The 14,060-nt window shown below is 35.1% G+C and overlaps 1 protein-coding gene across 11 annotated transcripts in view; it reads left to right on the forward strand.

Annotated features, from left to right (window-relative positions):
* Ddr (discoidin domain-containing receptor 2) overlaps positions 1-14,060 on the forward strand; it is a 671,237-nt gene that overhangs the window by 652,192 nt on the left and 4,985 nt on the right. For all 11 annotated transcript variants that reach the window (XM_074119472.1, XM_074119475.1, XM_074119477.1 and 8 more), the window contains one exon: positions 12,515-12,709. In XM_074119472.1, the coding sequence (XP_073975573.1) occupies positions 12,515-12,709 (195 nt within the window). The remainder of the gene's footprint in view (positions 1-12,514; positions 12,710-14,060) is intronic.

The raw sequence follows: 14,060 nt of genomic DNA on the forward strand, positions 1-14,060 counted from the left end.
AATTTCATACGAATAATCTGTTGTTTACTGTGGGAGTTATAAGGGCCCCATTTCACAGCAAAACCATGACCCACAAAAATTTCAACTCTTAATATCTTCTCAAATAATGGATCTGTACTCAAGAAAACTATAGCATACTACTCAGTAAAACAGAGTGTGTAAGAGCACAAAATTTCATACGAATAATCTGTTGTTTACTGTGGGAGTTATAAGGGCCCCATTTCACAGCAAAACCATGACCCACAAAAATTTCAACTCTCAATATCTTCTCAAATAATGGATCTGTACTCAAGAAAACTATAGCATACTACTCAGTAAAACAGAGTGTGTAAAAGCACAAAATTTCATACGAATAATCTGTTGTTTACTGTGGGAGTTATAAGAGCCCTATTTCACAGCAAAACCATGACCCAAAAAAATTTCAACTCTCAATATCTTCTCAACTAACGGATCTGTACTCAAGAAAACTATAGCATACTACTCAGTAAAACAGAGTGTGTAACAGCACAAAATTTCATACGAATAATCTGTTGTTTACTGTGGGAGTTGTAAGGGCCTTATTTCACAGCAAAACCATGACCCAAAAAAAATTCAACTCTCAATATCTTCTCAACTAACGGATCTGTACTCAAGAAACCTATAGCATACTACTCAGTAAAACAGAGTGTGTAAGAGCACAAAATTTCATACGAATAATCTGTTGTTTACTGTGGGAGTTATAAGGGCCCCATTTCACAGCAAAACCATGACCCAAAAAAATTTCAACTGTCAATATCTTCTCAACTAACGGATGTGTACTCAAGAAACCTGTAGCATACTACTCAGTAAAACAGAGTGTGTAAGAGCACAAAATTTCATACGAATAATTTGTTGTTTACTGTGGGAGTTATAAGGGCCTTATTTCACAGCAAAACCATGACCCAAAAAAATTTCAACTCTCAATATCTTCTCAACTGACGGATGTGTTCTCAAGAAAACTATAGCATACTACTCAGTAAAACAGAGTGTGTAACAGCACAAAATTTCATACGAATAATCTGTTGTTTACTGTGGGAGTTATAAGGGCCCCATTTCACAGCAAAACCATGACCCAAAAAAATTTCAACTGTCAATATCTTCTCAACTAACGGATCTGTACTCAAGAAAACAATAGCATACTACTCAGTAAAACAGAGTGTGTAAGAGCACAAAATTTCATACGAATAATCTGTTGTTTACTGTGGGAGTTATAAGAGCCCCATTTCACAGCAAAACCATGACCCAAAAAAATTTCAACTCTCAATATCTTCTCAAATAATCGATCTGTACTCAAGAAAACTATAGCATACTACTCAGTAAAACAGAGTGTGTAAGAGCACAAAATTTCATACGAATAATTTGTTGTTTACTGTGGGAGTTATAAGGGCCTTATTTCACAGCAAAACCATGACCCAAAAAAATTTCAACTCTCAATATCTTCTCAACTGACGGATGTGTTCTCAAGAAAACTATAGCATACTACTCAGTAAAACAGAGTGTGTAACAGCACAAAATTTCATACGAATAATCTGTTGTTTACTGTGGGAGTTATAAGGGCCCCATTTCACAGCAAAACCATGACCCAAAAAAATTTCAACTGTCAATATCTTCTCAACTAACGGATGTGTACTCAAGAAACCTGTAGCATACTACTCAGTAAAACAGAGTGTGTAAGAGCACAAAATTTCATACGAATAATTTGTTGTTTACTGTGGGAGTTATAAGGGCCTTATTTCACAGCAAAACCATGACCCAAAAAAATTTCAACTCTCAATATCTTCTCAACTGACGGATGTGTTCTCAAGAAAACTATAGCATACTACTCAGTAAAACAGAGTGTGTAACAGCACAAAATTTCATACGAATAATCTGTTGTTTACTGTGGGAGTTATAAGGGCCCCATTTCACAGCAAGACCATGACTCAAAAAAATTTCAACTGTCAATATCTTCTCAACTAACGGATGTGTACTCAAGAAACCTGTAGCATACTACTCAGTAAAACAGAGTATGTAAGAGCACAAAATTTCATACGAATAATTTGTTGTTTACTGTGGGAGTTATAAGGGCCTTATTTCACAGCAAAACCATGACCCAAAAAAATTTCAACTCTCAATATCTTCTCAACTGACGGATGTGTTCTCAAGAAAACTATAGCATACTACTCAGTAAAACAGAGTGTGTAAGAGCACAAAATTTCATACGAATAATCTGTTGTTTACTGTGGGAGTGATAAGAGCCCCATTTCACAGCAAAACCATGACCCAAAAAAATTTCAACTCTCAATATCTTCTCAAATAATGGATCTGTACTCAAGAAAACTATAGCATACTACTCAGTGAAACAGAGTGTGTAAGAGCACAAAATTTCATACGAATAATCTGTTGTTTACTGTGGGAGTTATAAGGGCCCCATTTCACAGCAAAACCATGACCCAAAAAAATTTCAACTCTCAATATCTTCTTAAATAATGGATCTGTACTCAAGAAAACTATAGCATACTACTCAGTAAAACAGGGTGTGTATGAGCACAAAATTTCATACGAATAATCTGTTGTTTACTGTGGGAGTTATAAGGGCCCCATTTCACAGCAAAACCATGACCCACAAAAATTTCAACTCTTAATATCTTCTCAAATAATGGATCTGTACTCAAGAAAACTATAGCATACTACTCAGTAAAACAGAGTGTGTAAGAGCACAAAATTTCATACGAATAATCTGTTGTTTACTGTGGGAGTTATAAGAGCCCCACTTCACAGCAAAACCATGACCCAAAAAAATTTCAACTCTCAATATCGTCTCAACTAACGGATCTGTACTCAAGAAAACTATAGCATACTACTCAGTAAAACAGAGTGTGTAACAGCACAAAATTTCATACGAATAATCTGTTGTTTACTGTGGGAGTTGTAAGGGCCATATTTCACAGCAAAACCATGACCCAAAAAAAATTCAACTCTCAATATCTTCTCAACTAACGGATCTGTACTCAAGAAACCTATAGCATACTACTCAGTAAAACAGAGTGTGTAAGAGCACAAAATTTCATACGAATAATCTGTTGTTTACTGTGGGAGTTATAAGGGCCCCATTTCACAGCAAAACCATGACCCAAAAAAATTTCAACTGTCAATATCTTCTCAACAAACGGATGTGTACTCAAGAAACCTGTAGCATACTACTCAGTAAAACAGAGTGTGTAAGAGCACAAAATTTCATACGAATAATTTGTTGTTTACTGTGGGAGTTATAAGGGCCTTATTTCACAGCAAAACCATGACCCAAAAAAATTTCAACTCTTAATATCTTCTCAACTGACGGATGTGTTCTCAAGAAAACTATAGCATACTACTCAGTAAAACAGAGTGTGTAACAGCACAAAATTTCATACGAATAATCTGTTGTTTACTGTGGGAGTTATAAGGGCCCCATTTCACAGCAAAACCATGACCCAAAAAAATTTCCACTGTCAATATCTTCTCAACTAACGGATCTGTACTCAAGAAAACAATAGCATACTACTCAGTAAAACAGAGTGTGTAAGAGCACAAAATTTCATACGAATAATCTGTTGTTTACTGTGGGAGTTATAAGAGCCCCATTTCACAGCAAAACCATGACCCAAAAAAATTTCAACTCTCAATATCTTCTCAAATAATGGATCTGTACTCAAGAAAACTATAGCATACTACTCAGTAAAACAGAGTGTGTAAGAGCACAAAATTTCATACGAATAATCTGTTGTTTACTGTGGGACTTATAAGGGCCCCATTTCACAGCAAAACCATGACCCAAAAAAATTTCAACTCTCAATATCTTCTTAAATAATGGATCTGTACTCAAGAAAACTATAGCATACTACTCAGTAAAACAGGGTGTGTATGAGCACACAATTTCATACGAATAATCTGTTGTTTACTGTAGGAGTTATAAGGGCCCCATTTCATAGCAAAACCATGACCCACAAAAATTTCAACTCTCAATATCTTCTCAAATAATGGATCTGTACTCAAGAAAACTATAGCATACTACTCAGTAAAACAGAGGGTGTAAGAGCAAAAAATTTTATCGAATAATCTGTTGTTTACTGTGGGAGTTATAAGAGCCCCATTTCACAGCAAAACCATGACCCAAAAAAATTTCAACTCTCAATATCTTCTCAACTAACGGATCTGTACTCAAGAAAACTATAGCATACTACTCAGTAAAACAGAGTGTGTAACAGCACAAAATTTCATGCGAATAATCTGTTGTTTACTGTGGGAGTTATAAGGGCCCCATTTCACAGCAAAACCATGACCCAAAAAAATTTCAACTCTCAATATCTTCTCAACTGACGGATGTGTTCTCAAGAAAACTATAGCATACTACTCAGTAAAACAGAGTGTGTAACAGCACAAAATTTCATACGAATAATCTGTTGTTTACTGTGGGAGTTATAAGGGCCCCATTTCACAGCAAAACCATGACCCAAAAAAATTTCAACTGTCAATATCTTCTCAACTAACGGATCTGTACTCAAGAAAACAATAGCATACTACTCAGTAAAACAGAGTGTGTAAGAGCACAAAATTTCATACGAATAATCTGTTGTTTACTGTGGGAGTTATAAGAGCCCCATTTCACAGCAAAACCATGACCCAAAAAAATTTCAACTCTCAATATCTTCTCAAATAATCGATCTGTACTCAAGAAAACTATAGCATACTACTCAGTAAAACAGAGTGTGTAACAGCACAAAATTTCATACGAATAATCTGTTGTTTACTGTGGGAGTTATAAGGGCCCCATTTCACAGCAAAACCATGACCCAAAAAAATTTCAACTGTCAATATCTTCTCAACTAACGGATGTGTACTCAAGAAACCTGTAGCATACTACTCAGTAAAACAGAGTGTGTAAGAGCACAAAATTTCATACGAATAATTTGTTGTTTACTGTGGGAGTTATAAGGGCCTTATTTCACAGCAAAACCATGACCCAAAAAAATTTCAACTCTCAATATCTTCTCAACTGACGGATGTGTTCTCAAGAAAACTATAGCATACTACTCAGTAAAACAGAGTGTGTAACAGCACAAAATTTCATACGAATAATCTGTTGTTTACTGTGGGAGTTATAAGGGCCCCATTTCACAGCAAGACCATGACTCAAAAAAATTTCAACTGTCAATATCTTCTCAACTAACGGATGTGTACTCAAGAAACCTGTAGCATACTACTCAGTAAAACAGAGTATGTAAGAGCACAAAATTTCATACGAATAATTTGTTGTTTACTGTGGGAGTTATAAGGGCCTTATTTCACAGCAAAACCATGACCCAAAAAAATTTCAACTCTCAATATCTTCTCAACTGACGGATGTGTTCTCAAGAAAACTATAGCATACTACTCAGTAAAACAGAGTGTGTAAGAGCACAAAATTTCATACGAATAATCTGTTGTTTACTGTGGGAGTGATAAGAGCCCCATTTCACAGCAAAACCATGACCCAAAAAAATTTCAACTCTCAATATCTTCTCAAATAATGGATCTGTACTCAAGAAAACTATAGCATACTACTCAGTGAAACAGAGTGTGTAAGAGCACAAAATTTCATACGAATAATCTGTTGTTTACTGTGGGAGTTATAAGGGCCCCATTTCACAGCAAAACCATGACCCAAAAAAATTTCAACTCTCAATATCTTCTTAAATAATGGATCTGTACTCAAGAAAACTATAGCATACTACTCAGTAAAACAGGGTGTGTATGAGCACAAAATTTCATACGAATAATCTGTTGTTTACTGTGGGAGTTATAAGGGCCCCATTTCACAGCAAAACCATGACCCACAAAAATTTCAACTCTTAATATCTTCTCAAATAATGGATCTGTACTCAAGAAAACTATAGCATACTACTCAGTAAAACAGAGTGTGTAAGAGCACAAAATTTCATACGAATAATCTGTTGTTTACTGTGGGAGTTATAAGAGCCCCACTTCACAGCAAAACCATGACCCAAAAAAATTTCAACTCTCAATATCTTCTCAACTAACGGATCTGTACTCAAGAAAACTATAGCATACTACTCAGTAAAACAGAGTGTGTAACAGCACAAAATTTCATACGAATAATCTGTTGTTTACTGTGGGAGTTGTAAGGGCCATATTTCACAGCAAAACCATGACCCAAAAAAAATTCAACTCTCAATATCTTCTCAACTAACGGATCTGTACTCAAGAAACCTATAGCATACTACTCAGTAAAACAGAGTGTGTAAGAGCACAAAATTTCATACGAATAATCTGTTGTTTACTGTGGGAGTTATAAGGGCCCCATTTCACAGCAAAACCATGACCCAAAAAAATTTCAACTGTCAATATCTTCTCAACAAACGGATGTGTACTCAAGAAACCTGTAGCATACTACTCAGTAAAACAGAGTGTGTAAGAGCACAAAATTTCATACGAATAATTTGTTGTTTACTGTGGGAGTTATAAGGGCCTTATTTCACAGCAAAACCATGACCCAAAAAAATTTCAACTCTTAATATCTTCTCAACTGACGGATGTGTTCTCAAGAAAACTATAGCATACTACTCAGTAAAACAGAGTGTGTAACAGCACAAAATTTCATACGAATAATCTGTTGTTTACTGTGGGAGTTATAAGGGCCCCATTTCACAGCAAAACCATGACCCAAAAAAATTTCCACTGTCAATATCTTCTCAACTAACGGATCTGTACTCAAGAAAACAATAGCATACTACTCAGTAAAACAGAGTGTGTAAGAGCACAAAATTTCATACGAATAATCTGTTGTTTACTGTGGGAGTTATAAGAGCCCCATTTCACAGCAAAACCATGACCCAAAAAAATTTCAACTCTCAATATCTTCTCAAATAATGGATCTGTACTCAAGAAAACTATAGCATACTACTCAGTAAAACAGAGTGTGTAAGAGCACAAAATTTCATACGAATAATCTGTTGTTTACTGTGGGACTTATAAGGGCCCCATTTCACAGCAAAACCATGACCCAAAAAAATTTCAACTCTCAATATCTTCTTAAATAATGGATCTGTACTCAAGAAAACTATAGCATACTACTCAGTAAAACAGGGTGTGTATGAGCACACAATTTCATACGAATAATCTGTTGTTTACTGTAGGAGTTATAAGGGCCCCATTTCATAGCAAAACCATGACCCACAAAAATGTCAACTCTCAATATCTTCTCAAATAATGGATCTGTACTCAAGAAAACTATAGCATACTACTCAGTAAAACAGAGGGTGTAAGAGCAAAAAATTTTATCGAATAATCTGTTGTTTACTGTGGGAGTTATAAGAGCCCCATTTCACAGCAAAACCATGACCCAAAAAAATTTCAACTCTCAATATCTTCTCAACTAACGGATCTGTACTCAAGAAAACTATAGCATACTACTCAGTAAAACAGAGTGTGTAACAGCACAAAATTTCGTACGAATAATCTGTTGTTTACTGTGGGAGTTGTAAGGGCCTTATTTCACAGCAAAACCATGACCCAAAAAAAATTCAACTCTCAATATCTTCTCAACTAACGGATCTGTACTCAAGAAACCTATAGCATACTACTCAGTAAAACAGAGTGTGTAAGAGCACAAAATTTGATTCGAATAATCTGTTGTTTACTGTGGGAGTTATAAGAGCCCCATTTTACAGCAAAACCATGACCCAAAAAAATTTCACTCTCAATATCTTCTCAACTAACGGATCTGTACTTAAGAAAACTATAGCATACTACTCAGTAAAATAGTGTGTGTAAGAGCACAAAATTTCATACGAATAATCTGTTGTTTCCTGGGGGAGTTATTAGGGCCCCATTTCACAGCAAAACCATGACCCAAAAAACTTTCAACTCTCAATATCTTCTCAACTTATGGATCTGTACTCAAGGAAACTACAGTATATTATAACTCAGTAAAGTGTAGTATATAAGTGAACAAAATTTCATGCCAATAATCTGTTGTTAATTGCCGGACGTAAATTAGTAAAAATTAGTAAAGCTGCTAAAAAGCACCCAGTCCGCTCGGGCTACCCTACTGTACAAAGTGAAAGGTAAATCTACAGTCAGTAGACGAATGGAGCCAAGTACAGTACTCTTCTTTGCGGTAGAGGATTTTTTTTAGTTTTGTTGATCACGTCCGTTGACAGAGCTGGGTTTCCCATTACTAAAAGCCTTCTACTGATGAGTAACTTATTAAAAAACTAGATATACCGAACCCTTTCAATAATAACCTACCAGTCAAATCTTGGTAGAAAGCATTCCGGAACCGTCATCCTATCATTGCAAGAAGGATAAGCGAACTGTTTCTTGAGCCAAAGTAACCAATACTAGTTTGAACGTTTTGTATAATGATGTTTCTCGATAATTGAATGACGCAGATGCCCTAGAAGGTTTAAACGAAATTAAAACTCTCCGGTAGGATAGTTTATAAGGGTTGATCGTCAATAACTGCATGAAAAAGCGTAATGTTGAAAAATGTTATATTATTTAGGTATGCCAATTTAAAAACAGATTGTTATTGATTATGAATAAGACTGATTTTTTGTTAAAAATCTAAGTGGAACAGTGATTTAGGTATTTTGAATTTTTTAGGTCGTTTCAGGAATATACTTGTTGTCAATCACTGGTCCCACCCCTGTCAAACACTGGTACCACCGAAAATTCGGTATGTCAATCACCGGGTCATTGAAATACTTTAAAAAAAGTAATAATTTTTGGTTGACATAAAAATCGATTTACTGCTATTTAAATATTAATACATAATACAATGTAATGGAGCGGCACAATTGTACCAACCAATACCTGGAGCCAAAATAACGGAAGATATTCTAAACGAAACTCGAATTTTTTCTTAAGCTCTAAATTGCCGGTCCCTCCACCCTATTTGTTTTGTGTGAGTGCTTTTTTAAACTCATTTTTCGAAAAAAATAAGCATACGCTTAAAATAACCCTTTAGTCTGTTGTTTATTTTAAACTTCTCTGTCATAAACCTATTTATTTCAAACATTATTCTGAACAAAATTATTATTTAACAGTTCTGAGATCTGAGTATATCTATACCGATTTAAATCTTTTAAATCTCTAGATCTTTTAAAACGATTCCTCTTTTTTTTGTAATGGTGCTGATGGGTATGGCTTACAGTTTCGTTGAACTCGATGATTACCGGGTCAGATTTGGAGGTGTTTGGATCTGGCACAATTTAGGTGCGCCAGAACCGCCATTTTCCCTCTACTACTATTATTTTTTATTATTGCTACCTCAGTTATTTTTTTATTTATATTTTTAAATTAATTCAAATGCAAAACCTTAAATATCTCGATACATGGAAAAATGGACTTATACCACTTTCAAAAATAACAGCTCAATTATTTAATAATGAATTTCTTTATTAATTCCTTTTCTGTTTAATTATTTTTCGGATGTTTAAATTAAATTTTATCGACATTCCAAAAAAATTAAGAAAAGAAAAAAAAACAGTAAAATTAGATTTTAAGTAATTTTTGAAAATGTTAGCACAAACATTTAGAAATAAATTCTACAAAAATCTTTGAATTCTTGCTAGTATAAATAAAGCTACTTGTTTAAAATTAAATATTTATTATATTTATTGAGAAAATTTAAGAAAATAAACTTTCACTTTTATTAGGCTAATTTTCTCAATATAACTTCACGACTAACTGAAACTTGAAACTTTAAAGTGAAATTCCCTAAAGTAACTTAATAATTGACGTCACGAACAGTTTATTTCTTAATGCTTTCCTTTTCGTGCTTACTATGTTCCATAGAAATTATTATTGTTACTGATACAAAAATATTATATTTTATTGGATCTCAGCGCGGGTCCAGTTCACCGAGGTAGCCAATGAGGCTTTTATATCTTCAGCAGGTGTAGACAATTACGGAAAATTGTAGGATAAATAAAAAAAACTTTAAAATTTATTCTGTAATAGGTGAATACTTCCCCGACTGTGGTATTGTGGTCACATAAGATCCTCTCGACACCGACGTGGTATCCTACCTTATAGCTAACAGTGATTTCTTTTTGAGCTGCTTGTCCATGCAACACACGTACAAATGGCGGACGAAGAGGAAACTGCTCTCTAAAAGCCACCTTTTTTTTTTCTTTTTTTTTTTACTTTCATCTACTTTTACTCTCAGCAAGAAATGGTTTATCCTGAATTTTGCACTCTTGCTGGCACACCAGCCGAACAGCATAATAACAGGTTCAGTTGTTGACTGCCCCCAACACTCAGATATATGCGTGCAATGCGTGCAGCTGCTTGGGGTTTAGCGAACCCACAGCAAAATTTTAGTTCAGCCTAACCCAAGGAATCAATCGACTCGTGCTGAAGAATATGTGGCACATTTGGTCTCTACTTTAAGAAGAGGATCTCTCCGAGGCAGTCAGGCGCCTTCTAATAGTAACCATGGTTTTCTGACGTATGATGGTGTTGTAAAACTTGCCTAAAATCGTGGCTAATAACCTTGATGTTAAAGGAAGAAGGTTTTGAGTACACAGGAGTATTTAGCCACCCGGGAGTGCTACCATAATCAGAAGGCTCTCTTCCTTTCCTGGATTTCTTTTTCCTGAAGAACCTCGGTGTTACAAAACTTTAAAGGCGGATTTATGTTTTCTAGTGAAACATTGCAGTTAGAAATGACTGGCACTTATTGCAGTTATGTTTAAAATATAGATTCAATTATAGTAGCTTCAAAACTGCATTTAGTTGTTTGCTATTTGCTAAGAAATTTTGAATAAGTTTTTTTTTTTGCCTTTTTTGGGCATTGGCTTTCGCCATACAGCCAGCATCGTCTAGGTGCTTATCACTAAAATATCACTCACTCTTGTGATGAGATAACAGAAGAAAAATATATAATTTTTAATTATAAAAATTATAACTAGTGGTGCCAGTCAGACGCTAGTATTTAGACCAAGTGCCGCGGTCAGTGCACGGGCAAAAAGGGACCGCCCGCCAAAGACACACCGCTTTCAAAAGGGCCATTATACGGTCAGTATACAGTGACCACCTGGCTACAAACACTCAAAAGACCGAATACCTGGCTACAGCCCTTTGATAACTTCCAACGCCTGTCACCCGGCCTATTCAAGACTATGGTCAACCAACACACGGCAAGAGATGTTTGAGTGTGACCCGTAATTACAAGTCAATGTGTGGTGATGGCTATATATGGTCTCTCTACAGGAAGTGGGGGATCAGTCGATGATTATTCTTCAGTATTTTACCAGCGTAACATCAAGATTCTACCAGCAAGTTACACCGCGAGCGCGTCCCTATCTAAGTATTTGAACAGATATCTATTTAACGTCATTATAGTTGTGCATTCTAGTTACAATTTAAATCATTTTAAATTATTGTAGTATATCTTTACAAACGTCTAAATTATTGTTAAAATATATATATTTATTTATTTTCGTAAACTCGTAATTCATATTCCGAATATCAACTCATTAAAATCTCTAACTAATTCCCGCATCATAAACCTCCTCTTCAAGTCATCTGAACCCATTACACTCTCCATTCTTACTTATAAATACATTCGCTTCACACATTCATCCCTCTACTATATACAACTATTTACATAAACTACAACTAATGGATGGATCAGTACTCTATATTCCTGCCATCCTTATAGCTTATAATCCTTCTCTAATAATTTTCTTGCATTCATTCTAATCGGCTATAACTTTTAAATACATCCATATTTCTTTGCTAGCTCTGCTATAGATTTAAGCATATAGATGTTGGTGGAGAATATTATGTCTTCGTAGCGAAATGGTGCATCTAAATACCTGTATATGTCGTCAAACATTCGTTTCCCTTCTACTACATAACGTGGACATATCATTATTATATGTTTGAAATCCTCCTCCTCATTGCAATCTACGCAAAGAGGAGAGAACCTTTTGTTGATCCTGTGAGGAAACGATCCGCACACCGCGTGGTTCGCTCTCAGCTTGCTTATTGTCGTAACAATCCATTTATTAGTGACAGTTCCCTTAAACCATGGTTGTCTAGGTAACTGATCTGCCATAGTTTTATAGAATCTCCCTTTATTACCATTACTGTTATCTGTCTGCCATTTTTGTAGTGCTGTTTTTGCATTGAATAAGTTGGATATTTTATTTTTATTACATTGACATTCGGCGGAAAAACATTGAGCTTAAGAACATGAAGATAGTAGGGTAATAGTCTCACAAGACATCGGTAGAAAGGCTTATCAAATCTGTTTTGTCGCAGCGCGGAATTTCCCTTCACCAAACAAAAATTAAATAATAAATAAAATGGAAACCTTTTTTTGATCTCAAGACATCTATCCCCAGTACAAATTTTATTTCCTAAACTTTGACCCAATCTAATTCATCCTCTTACTTGTAGTTCTAGAAAGAAATTACGGGAAATTTATTTAGTTTATTTGATTTAATATTTTTTTCATTTTCAGAGAAGAATTTCAAAGAGAGATTGAAGAGTTGTTACCATTAAGAAATGAGAATATTTCAGCCGTTCTGGGTGCCTGTTTAGAAAATGAACCATTGTTACTTGTAATGGAATATTCTGAATTTGGTGATCTCTATCAGTTTTTACAAAATCATATCGCCGAGAGTGCCAGTTTACCAACTAAAGCAGATGTACTTAGGTATATTTTACATGTTAATTAAGTATCAGATATTTTTTTGAAGCATTAAGCATTAATCATTTTGAAGCTGCTTCCATTCTCAGACCTTTCACAAAGGCGGCTAGAATCAAACTATCCACTTGTTCCTTCTCCCATTTAATCGAACCGTCCTGCTGACCTCGTGACACCGTGCGTTCTCCTAATCTTTGCACACTGTATGCAAATTCTAGCGCACTCTTCCCTTGACGCTGTTAGCTCTAATAGTCGTTGTGCAGGAGAAGATCGTTCACCAAAACGTTCTCTAAGAACGTTTTTATACATCCCAAAAGTAGTAGTGACTTCCCGGAGCTCCGGATGAGCTGAAATGCAGGCTGCAGCCGAACCCGTTAGTTTGAGACGGCAAACGAGTTTAAGGTCAGCTTCGGACCAGCCACCATTTTGTGCCACCGCCTCTAAATCTCCTAAAAATTCTTCCACCGGTACTTCATCATTCCCTCCCCAAGGCCTAATCATGCTTTGTAAGCTAAGGTCCCTTTTTATTTTTGATGTGGTGTCTCCATCAGTAGAACTTTCAACCTTTGATTTAATTTATTCTATTTATTGAATTATTATTATTTTTATTTTTATTTAAGACGCGCCAAAATCTGAGATCAGAGGCGCCCAATGATTCTCACTTGAATTCTGATTAACAGAGTGGAAAATAAAAATCAAAATAATACATCATAATCGCTTTAAATAAAAAAATAAATTCTCCTGACTACCTATTCAGTGTTTATTCTCCCACATACTCGTTTGTTGTAGACCAGGGACCAACATGGAATTTTCATATACGAGTATGACCTAAATGAATCTTTACTTAATGCTTCAAATTCTTTTCTTAACTTCATCTAAACACTCAAAACTACCACTTCACAACAAAAGAACTATTGAATATTGTTCAACTTTAGTATCTTATTGCAGGCATCCTAATATGTATTGTGGTACTGGCCTTATATTTTATTAAATGGATAATAAAAGAAATTTATAATAAAATATGTTAGCCTGTATAGCTCCTGTTCTTTGACCATGGCAGTGTCTTTATAATTTCGTGTACAAAGCAGTGTATTTTTATTGACACTCTTATTTTTATTAATAAATAAAGACTATACAATAATCAACTGTATACCTCCTTTCACGATATTTGTTAAGTAGTTGGACGTAAAGCATGTCTGAATGCTCCTCCTATGTTCTTTCGGACAAGAACTTATGGAGCTAGTAGTCACAATACTTTAATCAAAGTACCTGCACATCGTCAACGTTTCTCTAATTGGACTTAATGGATTCACATTTGGGATTTATTAGAATGAAAGATCTCTTTTGCCCATTGCCTTGC

This window comes from Rhodnius prolixus, unplaced genomic scaffold (assembly GCF_049639745.1).
Source record: "Rhodnius prolixus isolate KJV_2025 unplaced genomic scaffold, Rpr scaffold_2, whole genome shotgun sequence".
In the NCBI taxonomy this organism is placed as follows: Eukaryota; Metazoa; Arthropoda; class Insecta; order Hemiptera; family Reduviidae; genus Rhodnius; species Rhodnius prolixus.